General features: G+C 50.8%; 1 protein-coding gene across 4 annotated transcripts in view; it reads right to left on the bottom strand.

Annotated features, from left to right (window-relative positions):
• The window catches only part of GRID1 (glutamate ionotropic receptor delta type subunit 1), a 782,044-nt gene that overhangs the window by 548,800 nt on the left and 218,558 nt on the right, over nucleotides 1-14,686 (bottom strand). For all 4 annotated transcript variants that reach the window (XM_055275485.2, XM_063638138.1, XM_055275486.2 and 1 more), the window contains one exon: nucleotides 4,834-5,039. In XM_055275485.2, the coding sequence (XP_055131460.1) occupies nucleotides 4,834-5,039 (206 nt within the window). The remainder of the gene's footprint in view (nucleotides 1-4,833; nucleotides 5,040-14,686) is intronic.

The raw sequence follows: 14,686 nt of genomic DNA, 5'->3' as shown, positions 1-14,686 counted from the left end.
GGGAGGCCTATGTATTGTAGAGACAGTGGCATACAACCAATAAATAAGAGGTGAAAGGACAAAGCCCTGGAGTCCTCAAAATGCCCATGGACACTGAGAGAGGCCTTAGTGGATGACAGCGCTGGGGCACAGCTGCTCTGCCAGCCACTGGAATGCCCAGCAGTGGCATGGTGTGTGGCCATGACTTTCCATATCATAGCCAATCTTGGAGAAGAGGAGGCACTGCCTCTGAATTCCATGCCCCTCAGCATTTGATAGGGTTCCTCATCCATAGGAGGCTCCCAATTGGTACTTGCTGGGTGAGTAGGTGATTGGATGATGGATGAGTAGATGGACAGATGATTGGACGAATGGAGAGAGAGATGGATGACAGATGAATAGATGAACAGAATCCCTCCAGGAAGTTGGAATGAAGCCCAGGGCCAAATGACTGTGAACTGGAGTTCTCCTCATCAAGCCTAACCTGGAGAAGAACAAGAACAATAAGACATGTAAACTGTAGGGTGTTAACCTCTAACACCCCGAAAAGGACCCCAAGAACACACCAGTCCTGAAGTCTGGATTTCCTGCCCCAGGCTAGGGAGCCCTCCCTGCTGACATCCCAGCCTCAGCTCCAGCCACTACCTCCCCTGTACACCCATGACTGCAACTGCACAACACACAAGTTCCTGAATACAATAGGGATCCCCTGACCCCTCTCTCCAGCCCTTCCTTGTTCACAGAGCTAGTGCAAGTTCATTCCTACAGACCCAGATCCAGAGTCACCTAGTCCAGGAAGCTTCCGTTGACCCTCTGATGACCCCATCTCTCCCTGGCCAGAGGACATCACTCTGTCTTCCGTGCTCTTACAAGACTTGGCCACACCTCTGCCATTACAGGTAAAGGCATCTGTTCACACCTCGGTCCTCGCCACCAAGCTGGGAGCCCTGTGAGAGCAGGGACAACAGCCTACATGCCCACATAGAACTTGGCACAGGCTGGAGCTCAGTAAATGCTGGAGAAGTGACAGGAAGAGCCATGAGCAGAAGAGAGAAAGCTCCAGCAGCCACCAGCAGGATTCCCAGAGCAAGGCCCCTCTCAGCAGCTGCTGCCTTGGTACTTCAGCAATTCTATGGGCCATGATCCCCAGCTGGTGAGGAAGCTGATAGGCTTGCATGAGGAGAACGTCATAGGTAGTTGTCACTGTGCACTGAAGTCCCACTTAGCAACCTGTGGCCCGGAGAAGAACCAAGGCCCAACTAGGATCCAATGAGTCCAATCCACTCCCCAATTAGGGTATGACTGGAAAGAGCCACCCACACTCACATGGAGGGCTCCAAGGTCAAGCTCAAGGCAGAACAGGCCCCCCTGGAGGAAGGGACCTTCCATGGCCTGTACCCTCGGCAGTCCCCATGGTACCCAGAGCAGCCCCATAGTGGCCCCAGGCCTGGGACCCGGAGACCTGAGTTCTATCACCCTCAGGCCCATCCTCCCTGAGGGGAGCCTCTCCACACCTTTTTAAGATGATGCAGTGTTGTGGTGGCTACGAAGACGGTGATGAGGAGGCCTCAGAGGATGAATGTGGAATAAAGACTGAGTGAGGGATGTGAGGGGTCTCTAGGTGGGGCCTGATAGGCCACAGGGTCCCCAGGCAGGCCCCAGCACCTTGGCCTGCCACAACTCTTCCACTCACCCACTCACTGCCAAGGCCAGGCTCACAGAACCTGCAGGCCCCGCCAGCACAGCCCCTCATGAAGCAGAATCCCAGAGAGGCTGGTAGTGCCATGTGACCCCAGGCCAACAGCCACCTGCAGTGAATGAACGCCATTTTGCAAAATGTAAAAGATTCAAGCAGCTCCGTCTTCCTCACTCACTCCCATTTGGCTAGGCTTTTTCAGTAGGGAAGAGGAGAACTTACAACTAGGAAAGCCCCATAGCCCATGCCAACTCTAGCTCATCCATACCATCCCAGCTCTAGCTCATTTGTGCCGTCCCGGATGCAGCATAACGTTAACATGCAGTTGATGCGTTGGGGGTGCTGAGGGGACATTTACTCCTCCTTAACTGTGCTTTGGGCTTCATAAAATTCAGGACATGTTCTGGCAGTGTGTCATCCTTGTGAACATTGTTTGTCCTTGTCACAACAAAGAGGAGGTTGGGTCAGTCTGCTCAAGAAGCCCATGCAATGCCTCCAGGTGGTGAGGAAGGCTTCGCACAGGGACAGCATTCCCAGGTGTTCCTAGGGGACCTGCTGGGCTAGCCAGTGAGATAGCTCATGTTTACTCCAGAATCCACATTTCTTTCCCACCACACTTAGGAGATACGTTAAAATGCTTTGCGTATAAGCAGCCTGAGAACCTCTGCCAAACCCTGGCCAGAGACAGTGGAACCATATCTTCCCCGATGAAGCCAGCATGCCCTATTTCCCCACTCTAGCAAGTGCAGTGCTGTACGCTGTGTTCCTGGAATCATCACAGACGGAAGAGAGGGGCTCTGGAGGGAGTAAAATCCGGACTTTAATCCTGTTCAGTGCCTAAGTGGCTGTTTGTGTGACCTTAAGTAAGTCATTTAACATCTTTAGCTTTTCCATTTCCTCCGTCTGCAAAGTGTGAGGATTAGAGAATGCACAAAGGGCCAGAGCCATCGTGGGCACCCAAGAAACCTCAGCTTCCTCCCTCCCAATGGCAGGCGCATGGGAACAGGGATCAAGACTCTTATCATCGGCGGAGACTGAAGACTACGGTCGGAGCTGTTGGCCCAAAGTCCAAATGCCATCGTTCCCCTCAATCTCCCGCCAACACTCCCAGGGACTTGGCTGACGTTAAGAGTCCAGCAAAACAAACTGCAGAATATTGGAGGGTGGGGGGTTTAGAAACGACCTATTGGATACTATTCTCACCACCTGGGTGACAGGATCCGTACTCCAAACCTCAGCATCACACAAGATTCCCATGTAACAAATCTACACAAGTACCCCCTGTATCTAAAATAAAAGTTGAAATTTAAAAATAAAACAATGGCCTGACAAAAAAAAACAGTGGCCACCCCAGAGCCTTCCCCAGTCCCGTCACACTCAGCAATGCAAGCAGGACAAAGCAAGCCCAGCGAATCCACCACTGCAGACGTTTGCATAATTAACCACTTGGAAATAACATCCTTAGGCCAGTCTTAGTTATGTGTTAAATCCTCACAGGGGTAGAAACAGGAAGGGGCTAAAATCCTCTAGAAGGAAAATGCATGAATATGTGCAGTGAAAAGAAAACAGATGCTTCTTAAAAAGCTATATGCTAAATGCTTTATCATAGCTGTCTCCTTCATCCCTTTTAACAGATGAAGAAATAGAGGCTAAGACGGTGATGCAAATGGCCCAAGGTCACACAAATAATAAGTCAGGGAGCTGGGACTTGCCCCCAAATCCATTCAACTCCAAAGCCAATAGTCTTTCCACCCCTAAGCTTCACAGCAGAGCAAGGAGGAAAGGAAGCAAGGGGAAGGGGCAAGGAATTGGCGAGAAGCAAGAAGGGAGGGGGCCGGCGACGAGATTAGTCGACACCATCACCAGTACAGAATCCAGCTGGGGAAATACTGCAAGAAGAGCCATTCCCTGAGCAGACTTTTGCAAAAACGCACAGCTGGGTATATTCTGAGAAAGAATGGACATGTTAGTGCGGCTAATCCCAGGCTGCCCATTACTGGACTGAATCACTTCATACAGGGCAACATGTTCTGGTGAAAATGCCAGGAGCCGACAGGACATCACAGCCTGGCGGACCACCGGCGTGATTCGGGGCCTGATTAGCAGAGAGCATCAGGGCTGCTGGCCAATTGTACCACATTAAGCATTCCAAATTTTAAGTTCCCCAGCAGTGGGCTTTGGGCTGGCTCCTGATGCATGAGGTAGCATTCTGAGTAATAATTAATTAGAAGGAAAAGCAGAATAAGCAAGCAAAGCACATCAAATGGAATTAGTATAATGCCATGTTTCACTTCAGTTTACTTTCAATCAGAGAGGACCAACAAGGTGACTGGGGTTGTCTGGAGAATCTGCAGGGAGCCCTTGGCCACCCCGTGACCTGTTCAATCTGCCTCTGCTCCCAGGCATACCACATCCCCAGCTCACCCCCCAAAACCAACCCAGGCCAGAGGGACACCTGCCAACTCCAGCCTATCACCTCTCTGCCATTAGACTACCTGGGCCAGTGCCAATCAGCCAACTCATAGGTTATTTCTAGTTTGTTCTCAAATTAACGGATTCTTTACAAATTAATGGATTCTTTACTAACTAATGGATTCTTAAACTGATGGGCCCTGTCTTCATTAGAAGGCTCCAACCTTGAACAAAGATGTTTTTAAAAGAAATACACACTGATTATTAGCCCAAGTGCCAAAAAAATAAGAACATCTAATGTATCCTTCAACAATAGGCAAAGACACCTCCTCCAGGTGCTGAGAAATCCCAAGGCAGACCTACCCACCTCTGCAGAAAGCTGGAAATTTATTTTATCCCTAGAGGCTTACACCCGTCAACAAAGAGGAAAATTAAAAAGAAAAAAAAAGGCCTGAGTCTTGCCTCAGAAATCTCTGGCAGTGACTTGTAAACAGGCTTCCCACTAGCCTCCCCACAGCTTCTCAGAGGCTGGGCAGGCCTTGACTCACCTGTCAGGGAATAATCAGGAGCCAAGTAGTGCTCAGAGAATCCCCCCTTACAGGCTGTGTGCTGTGGGCCGAGCACCTACAGGTCTCCATGTCCGTTTAGGCCATGCGTAAGAGGACTGTGCCCTGCAGCCCACCTGAGCCATCTTCTGCAGAGCCCTGGGCACCAGGCCCCTGAGGCCTCAGGCCCCCATGACTTACCTCGTTGATGAAGGAGTGGGCTCCCTGTGGGCTGAGCAGCAGGATGGCGCGGCGAAGCGTGTCCCGGTAGCGATTCAGCTCCTCCGTCTTCATCGTGGTGAAGAGGCTGGTGAATACGTGGCTAATGTTCTTGTCCACCTTTTGTAAAGAGACGTCAAGGCCCAGCCGTGAGGCCTGGTCCAGAAAGCTTTGAAGCCCACGGATATCTGAGCAGTAGAAGAAGAGGAGGAGGAGAAAAATCATCTTTAAGTGGGAATGCACTGGGGAGGGTGTCTAACTCCAACACGTTCCACCCCTGCAGGCCACCACGAAAAATGAGGGTCCAAGTCGGCCTCAGTGATTCCCCTAAACAGAGGTTGGAGGACCCAGCGTAGACCCAGCAGCGCTCACCAGTGTCCAGCCCTGGCTGACTGTCTCCCCCCACAGGTTAGATGCCATCCAACAGGTTCTATGGCCAGAAAGTGCCATTGATTCATGACAAGCTCTCTTTCTTTCTCTATATGGGCCCAATCACAGCCATTCTGGCCTTCAGCCACATTTGCTGGCGGTCCCTGGCCCTAACATCCCCATTCCCCTTCACCTCCCTCTGCTCCCAACATGAGGGTCCTTGACCAACCATGGCCAGTTGAGGCCCCTGACTGGAGCGGGCCTGGCCTCAGCAGATAGGCAGTGAAAGCCCTTAGTCCCTGCACCAATCCTGCCAATGCACAGCCTGCACCACAGCACCCCAGCCCTGAGGCGTGGGACCCCGTCTGGCTTCAGGGACCTGATTTTCCTTGATGAAACATTCCTCCTGCCTGTTTCCAGCTGGAGTGACTCTCACTCCAAGTCCAGTCAGAAGCCCACATCCTGACTGGATCAGGGATGAGCAGGGGGTTCAAGGAGGTACAGAGAGAGCCCATCCTGGCATGTTGGTGATCACTGGGAGAGAGGCCTGTCGGCACAAACCACCCAGGGATGGAAGATTCAACAAGAAGGGACCTGGAAGCCAATATAGTTGCACTGCACACTGCTACAAATCTATCCTTGTGAGGCCTGAGGGTGCTAAAGTTTTTTCAACCAGTACCAAAATCATCTCTTAGCAGTAGCCTTATAGAAGCCATTTGGCTTTCCCAAAAAGAGACATGCCCAGGAACAGAGGCAGGCGGGTCTGAGAGTGAGACATGGTCCTGATGATGTCATTTTCAGCCCCTGGGTGCATGTGAGGCTAAAGCCTGTTTCTCCCGAACTTTCCAGTTCCATGAGCCAGTGAATGCCTTTGCTTGCCTAAGGTGGGTCATGTGCAGCCCAGAGTCTCAATCCACAGGCCATTTTTTCGCAGCCTGGGATGTTTCTTGCATCTGGCCCATCCTTGCATTCCACCTCCCATAAGCAAGACCCGTGCCTGAGTCACATCCTCCAAAGAACACTCTAGGTCTGCCCAGACCCACAAGCTGCACTGTCCCCATGCCCTGGGATGCCCACAGGCACGACCTGTCCCATGCAGTCACCAAGATCAAAATCCAAATAAACAGTGTAAGTTCAACCAGGTTTTGTTCCCAACCTGTCCCTCTCCAAAACTCTCTCTGTACTCATTTTGCAAACTTCCTGGTCTACACTCATGCCAAGTGCCATGCAAGCTGCTGCAGGAGCCCCAGGCTCCCTGTTGTGCCAAGAGGACAGGCTCACCACTAAGCATAGTCCCAGCTCGACTGTGTGACAGGAGCCATCATGGGGAACCAAGCAGCGCGAGGGAGGAGAGCAGAGCACCACGGCCATCGTAATGAGGGTGCTGGGGGCTGTGCACAGGGCCCCCCTTACCACTACAGAGGGAAAGCCCTAGACTAGGGCCTCAGCACCTGCCAGGAACCCCGACACTTAGGACTCAGTACAGTCTATGAAGCCCTCAGGCAAATCACTATCCCCTTTGAGCCTGAGGGGCTCTCTGTAAAATGGGATGAAAATAGCCAACTACCATTTTCCTGGGACTCTGAAGAACCACACTTCCTGTGCGGGCCACCTGCTTGTGTCTCAGGAGCCTGCACCTGGGAGTACAGGGAGCCCACCTCCTGGTGGTGCATGGGGAGGGTACAGCAGCGTACAAATGAGAACTGGGGGCCCTCTAGAGATGGCAAATGCATGATCACCCAACCATGACCTCAGCCGGCCCCTTGTCCATCAGCAGCCTGGTCCCTGGAGCACAGCCATGTGCCCAAACCCACTGGCTTCACAAAACGCAAGGGTCTTGGTGTAGCTCTGCCCACTGTGTCAGACAGGAAGGAGAGCCAGCCTCAGGGCGGAGATGAAGTGGCCAGCACAGGGCTCCCCCAAAGTGAAGAAAGGTAGCCAACTGAGGACAATATTGTGCCTTACACCTGCCCAGTGCTCCAGGCCCCCAACACACAAGCCCCAGGCTGTCAATACCCTTGGGGTTCCCAGAGAGGCAACTCAGTCTCCATCAGTCTGTTCAGGGCCATGGGGATCTGTAGCTCCCAAGCTTCTTGAAAGAAAAGGTGAAGAAGATAAAGACCTCTTCTTCACCAATCAGAGGGAGTAGCAGGGCAAGTGTGCAGAGATGGCTCAGGAGCCCCAACCAGAAACACCAGCGCTGGTGTCAGCCCCAGTCCTGCCCTCTCTGGAGCATAGCACAATGCAAATCTGTCCATCATAAGCTGGAGGACATCTAGCACCCAGCGGCCACCCACACCAAAACCAGCAGTGGGCAGCTGTGCTGGACACATAACAGCCTTCCACGGGTGCCAATGAGGGTTTCCCCCCGGATCTGGGCTGTACATAACACAACCTCTAGCCATATATGGCCATTAAAACTTCAATTAATTGAAGAGAAACACAATTACATGCTCAGCTCCTCAGGTGCACTAGCCACATTTCAAGTACTCAACAGCCACATCTGGCTGGTGGCTACCATGTTGGACAACACAGTTATAGCTCATATGAGATGGATCATCACAGAAAGTCCTATTGCCTGGTACTGCCTGGAGAAACCACCTTTAACCAGTGTGGTGTAAACGATATTCCTAAATATGGGAGACTGGTTGCCTTCAGGCCCCTGGCAAAGGCTCCTAATCCCAGGCTTTTTGTTCTCTCACTGTGAAGACTCCTCCAGCTCCAGCTCCAGCTCCGGCCTCGGCCAAGTGACCCGCTTTGACTATGGGACAGCAGTAAACTTGACACAAACAGAGGTTTGAAAAAGTGTTTGTGCATTTCCATTTCCACTCTTAACCATGCCACCACCATGAGAACATCTCCAGGCCAGCTGCTGGAGGAATGTGGAGACACACAGAGGAGAGTCAGGCAGACACCCAGGCAGCCATCCCCAGCTGCAAGCCAGCTGAACTCAGATGCACAAGCAAGCCCAGAGCGGAACTGCCCAGTTGACCTATAGACTTATAAAAAATAATGAGTGACTACTGTTCTAAGCCACTAAGTTTTGGGACGGTTTGTTTCCCAGCAGTAACAAACTGATAGATCAAGGTCATTGGATGCATTGTATCTGGTACAGCTTATGAAAACATTAAGTGAAAGAGCAACGCCTTTACCTTAAAAAACGGCCCTGTCACAGCTTACCTGTGGCACTGTCCACACGGGGCTGAGTGCTAGTCAGCCCCAGGGCAAAGACACATGTCCACAGGCGGCTTCTGCAGCCCTGTCTCTTCCTTAGAACACCAGTGGTCCTCACTGCCCATGGTCTTGGCTGTGACACAGATCCGAGCACAGCTGCAGGATGGGCATGAAGGTGGGACCCTGAGACCTGTCATTTACAAGCTTCTGCTCCTTCCAGCACCTTCTAAGGCCACTGCAAGTCTTTAAAATGGAGAGACTGGCCATGTCTACAGAGCATACCTTTCTGCACGCCTATATAAGCATGTGTACCATGAAGGCTTGCATGAGTCCATGAGTATGGTAGGGACACCCATGTGGCCCCAGGGACCTTATGCCTCATGCCAGCATGGCCAGTCCTCTCAGGCTGGGGGAAAAGTCTCCTTCAGTCCCTTCCCTGAGCTCCCTCTACCTAAAACCATCTCAACCCACAGGACTGTTTTATTTCTTCAGGGAATAGGAGATGCCATGGGCAAGTAGCAACTGTCTTGGCACCCATGAGTACACAAGAACATGCACACGGGAGGACATAAGTCGTCAGAGCTCCTCTGCACCTCCCACTGCTGCATTTCTGGCTTCTATTCCAGCAGCCCCTAATGGGACTGAGGGTTTACGATCCATCAGAGAGAGTTTAAGCTCCTTGCCAGCAGTGGCTCCTCACACCTGAAATCAGTGGTGCTGGCTGAAGCCAGTGTTTCTGAGGGACGGCAGCCCCTGGCTACCACCGCCTGCTCCAGTTGGCTGACAAGGTCAACTCTCAGCCTCCTTTCCCTGAAGCTTCTGTCCAGCTGCACCTGGAGTGGGGCTGGAGGCAGAGTAACAGTGGGGAGCCCAAGCCCGTACTGCAGCCCTCCTGCCACTCTCCAGGAATGGGGCCACAGAAGCCCACTTCTCCCACAAAGTCCTTTTCTCCCTGCAAGAAACCAAATTTGTAATGCCACCCTACCCCATCCCCCCAAAAAACCTGAATGTCTGCTGCTGCTGCTGCTCACACAGAGAGAACTCCCCAAGCAGGTAGACAATGAACAGAGCTGGGGCTTCCCCCACTGGGCCACACAGTTAGCGCCCCTTCCCCAGAATCCTTTGGCTCCCACAGAGCTCTGGACTTTGTCCCAGGGCCTCCCCAGCAAGCTCCCTGTACACACTGGCCAGCCCCATCCACCATCACCAATGCAGCTTCCACCAACCACACGCACCTCCACCCGCCCCTGGCGAAGGTTGCTGACTGAGGCCTTGTCAGGCCTCACATCAACCTGATCCAGAACGGGCATGAGAAAGGCAATAGCCACCAGCTCTCCAGGCACCCAGGAGAGGCATGGACTCTGGAAAAGGCCACTGGACACTGCAGGGACAGGGAGGAGCTCCCTAGAGAGGAGTCCTGCACCTTAGAGAAAGGAGGCAGCTCGGGGAACATGGGCCAGTCCACTCCTGCAAGGAATGCAAGGTATGCAAGGTGACGGTGCCCAGGTCAGGCCTTGACATCGCCTCTCTGCCTGCCAGCCTCGCTGCACCCTCTTTGGGCTCTCAGGGGCCCCATCACCAGGCCTTCCCAATACCCAAGCCTGCCAGAGTCCTGCCAGCACCCACCCTTTCCTACTTCCCCCAGTACTCACTGAGCACTCTGTGTCTGTCTCTCCCCGGGTACAAGAAAACAAAACTGAATGAACCCCTGGGGTTCTTGTATCACAGAACTTAACATTTCAGAGGCTGAGAACAAGCCAGAACAAACCAATAGCAGGATAGACAAGGAGATAATTTCCAACAGTGAGAAGAGCCCCAAAGAAAATAAATGCTGGATGGGAGGGGACTTCAGGGTGGGATAGGAAAGACCCTGCCTTGGTGAGGAGAAGCAGCTCTGGAAACCCCTAGGAAGAACATTCCAGGAGAGGGGAACAACACACAGAAAGTTCCAGAATGAAGCATCTTTGACATCAAATGAAGAAGATCCTTGCTCGCCCCATGACAAGGCTGGACTGTGGAACTGCCAGGAAAGGAAGCTGAGGGTCAGTGGGCACCAGGGACCACCCATGGGGAGGAGAGGACACAGGTCCCTCTCTGCCTCCACACCAGCTTTCTTACACCTGGCCCTGCTTGCCCAGCACATCCTGGCCACTCGCCCCCTCACCCTGCCTCAGGCTCCACGACTCTGCTCTGAAGCTCCTGCCAAAGTCATCAACAAACGGGGGTCCTCCTCAGTCTTTGTCTTCCACGGTTCTCCAGCATCCAGCCTGCAGCCCTGCCTAATGCCCTCTCCCTCTGGGCTTGCAGGCACAATGATATGCCCCTCTGCTCCCACCCGCTCCCCTTCTCCTCCCTCACATGCTCCCAGTCACACTCCCACTAGTCCTAAGCTTCCCCCGGTACCACCTGCCATGTCTGTTCTCACGTGTCTGAGAACAGCATCACCACACATGTGCTAACGAAGCCCACATCCTGGACTAGCGGAGGCCTTTCAACTTCTCTCCTAAACATTTCCCGAGTTCCTCTCCCTTCTCAGGTTCAGCACTATCACCTCCTCCCTAGGACTCATGCAACAGTGTCCCGCAGGGTCCCCTGACCCTAGCATCTGCCCTCTAATACATTCCACAAGAATTTTCTCTCTTGAGATTATATCTGCTCACAATACAGCCCTCCTCTAAACCTTCAACAAATAACACAATTTATGTAACAGTTGACAAGAAATTAATATCCTCAAAAGCAACAGTCAATCAAGTTGCAAACAAAAAGTCTTCTAGAGACTTCATTATTGTGCATAAAATAGACTCCAGACATTTTGGGTACCTAAGTTAAGACTGTGGTCCTAATAGCATTTTTTTGAGACAGAGTCTCGCTTTTGTTGCCCAGGCTGGAATGCAGTGGCATGATCTCAGCTCACTGCAACCTCCACCTCCCATATTCAAGCGATTCTCCTGCCTCAGCCTCCAGAGTAGCTGGGATTACAGATGCCCGCCACCATGCCTGGCTCATTTTTGTATTTTTTGTAGAGAACGGGTTTCACCATGCCTAACAGCATTTTCTATTTGTTTTTACATTCATCACCTGCCTCCACCATGACCTCCTCAAACCATGTACCTTGGGCTCCAGAAAAAGAAGCTCTTTGCCCACTCCTAGACATCCTTCATACACACACACACACACACACACACACACACACCCTCCCTCCCTCCACTGGGGTGCTCCCAATTTGAAATTTACAGAGCCCTACTCCTCCATCAAGACCCAATTCAAACTTCCCCTCTGAGGCCATCTCAGGTCCTCAAGTTGAAATTCATGCCTCCTTCAAATTTAATAATATTAAATAATATTGATAACATTAAATCATAATATATGGGTAACATGAAATAGGCCTCCCTCATTTATGTTCTTTATCAAACCCCAAGGCTTGGTGCCTAGAACAGAGTCAGAAACAGTAAAAGTTTATAGAATCAAGTTGAACCACAGCGGGAACCTGCCTGAAGCCCGGCGTGACTTCAGCAGCCACACCATGACCACGTATCCGGTGGAGACAAAGCCCTACTTGGTAAGGAACTGATGTTAGGAAAATAATTTTTTCAAAATCTAAGGTTATAACTGTGACTATCCCTCCACTCCCTCTGAAAAAAATCATATAGTCACTGGGTATTTTTAATACCTTCTTTCTGAAAAGTAATTGAAGCGAAAGAAGGCATTTCAAATTGCTTCCCCTACTATTTTCAATTTCTGAGAAAGGCCCAGGCACTGAGAGTACTTATAGAGAATATTTTACCATCTGTAATGTATATATATATATATATGAAGGCTGCCACCTCACACCCAGAAGAAGTTCACAGTTAAAAGTGTTTTTGGATTATTGGCAAATTTTCCAAAGGCTGAGACACAACTTTGATTCCATAGACTTTTTTTTTTTACTTCTTTCCTATCTGAGCCCCCAAAGATATGCTTTGAATTTCTTCCCAGATGTAGTTTACCCATAATTCAAGTTCATTTCTAAGAACCCTGCCCAGCCTCCTCTCCTCTTTCATTGCAAATTCCCCTCCCACCACCAGCTCCTAATGTCACCATAGTTGTCGCAAGCGGAGCAGGTGTGATGGCAGCAGGGTCTGCCATTTCCAAGAGAACCCAAAGAACTACCTGTTGTGGCTACAATCATAGGGGATACCCTTGCCCTCTGCCCACCGGAATCCATCTGGAGCCTCACCTCCCCACACCTCACACCTTGGCTTCTCAGCTATGCATTTCCTCTTCCTCCCTTCCCACCTTCTTCCTTCCTTCCTCATATATTTCCTGAGCACTGTCCTGGGCCAGGCCCTATGCTTGGTTCCAGAGCAGCAGAATTTTAAAACTTCACAGCCCTGTCCTGGAGGAGCTCTGGGTCCTGAGGGTAAGACTGATGCTGACCCTGAAGAAAGGAGTGGCTCCCTTCTGCCACTTACTGAGCACCTCCTATTACCAGAATGTGTTCCATTTGCAGACAGTATTTCATAAATAAATGAATTCCCTGCAATCGATCCATGTAGGTGACTCTCTGTGGAAGTCAGTGGGGCACCAAGCAGGCCCAGGGGCAATTCAGCAAAGGTATGGCACATCCAGCAGCTGTTGGTAAAACTGGAAGCAGGCCTCCCCCATCGTGAGGTGACAAGGTCCCCCAGAGCCTAGGCAAGGGCTGCGTTCAGGTGAGTAGAATGATGGAGTCCCACCAGCTTCAGCAGCACAGGGCTACTGCTCTAAGTCTTCTTGCCCAAGGTCTCATCTGAGAGAGTCTTGTCTGGGAGGGAGGCCTCCCCTGTCCCCATCACAATCCCAGCTCCCCAGACAACAGTCATGGCAGGCCTGGCCCTGAGGTCCTCCAGAGTGACATCCCATCCCTCATCCCAAAAAGCTCCACCCGCTGTATTAACCATATCATTTTCCCAAAGATACGCACTTATTTATTTTATTTAACTTTTATTTTAGTTTCAGAGTGTACCATATGGAACCAAAAAAGCCCGAAGAGCCAAGACAATCCTAAGCAAAAAGAACAAAGCTGGAGGCATCACATACTTGACTTCAAACTATACTATCAGGCCACAGTAACCAAAACAGCATGGTGCTGGTACAAAAATAGACACATAAACCAATGGAACAGAAAAGAGGGCCCAGAAATAAAGCTGCACACATACAACCATCTGATCTTCAACAAAGTTGACAAAAACAAGCAATGGGGAAAGGACTCCCTATTCACTAAGTGGGGCTGGGGTAACTGGCTAGCCATATGCAGAAGACTAAAACTGGACCCCTTCCATCTTTTACCTTTTGATGCTTTGACATCTGGGGCCTTGCTTACCCTGGAGGGCCTGTCTCTCCCTGGGTTAGTAAACAACTTGCTCCAGAGCAAGCCGTTTATCTGCAAACCAACCAATCCAGAGCCCAGAAGCCCGACCACATTTTATATTGGGATCTCACACTTAGGGCCACTATACACTTGTCCTAATCACCCCAGAGCCAGGTACCAGACAACCGGGGACATCTCTATGCCCCAGAGCCCACTGGGCTTACTCCAACCAGCCAATCCTAAGCCCACCTACTCTGCCTCACCTGTTCCTCCCCATGGAAAGCACAGCCAACTCTTGCCCAGTTTCCCCCCTCCCCCTTTCTGCTTCCCTATGGGACCTGCTGGCAAGGCAGGCCCTCTTCTCTGGGAATCTGCAAGTATGACAAACAATCTTTTCAATGGTAGTCATCTCCTAATCTATTGGCCTTGCTATATCTAAATCATAATAAAACCTGTACTAAAACTCCTGTGCTCCTTGCAGCACTCTGCAATAGCCAAGACAGGGAATCAGCCTAGGTGTTCACCAGCCGACAGATGGATGAAGAAAACATGGTGTACATGCACAATGCAATGCTCTTCAGCCTTTGAAAAGAAGGAAGTCCTGTCATTTGCAACAATGTGCATAAGCCTGGAGCAGATTATGCTAAGTGAAATAAACCAAACCCAGAAAGACAAATACTGCATGATGTCACTTATAAGTGGAATGTGAAAAAGTTTAACTCAGAAATAGCGAATAGAAAGGTGGTTACCAGAAGCTGGGGAGTTAGGGGACTGGGGAGATGTTGGTCAAAGGAGGTGAAATTTCAATTAGACAAGCGGAGTAAGTTCAAGTGATCTATTGTATAAATGTTGACTATGGTTAATAACAATATATTGCATATTTGAAAATTCATAAAAGACTCGATTTTAAGTGTTCTCACCACAAAAAAATAAGCATGTGAGATAATGCATATGTTGATTACC

The sequence above is a fragment of the Symphalangus syndactylus genome, chromosome 4, assembly GCF_028878055.3.
Source record: "Symphalangus syndactylus isolate Jambi chromosome 4, NHGRI_mSymSyn1-v2.1_pri, whole genome shotgun sequence".
In the NCBI taxonomy this organism is placed as follows: domain Eukaryota; kingdom Metazoa; phylum Chordata; class Mammalia; order Primates; family Hylobatidae; genus Symphalangus; species Symphalangus syndactylus.
The sequence above is the reverse complement of the archived record's forward strand: the minus strand, read 5'-3'. Positions and strand labels throughout refer to the sequence as shown.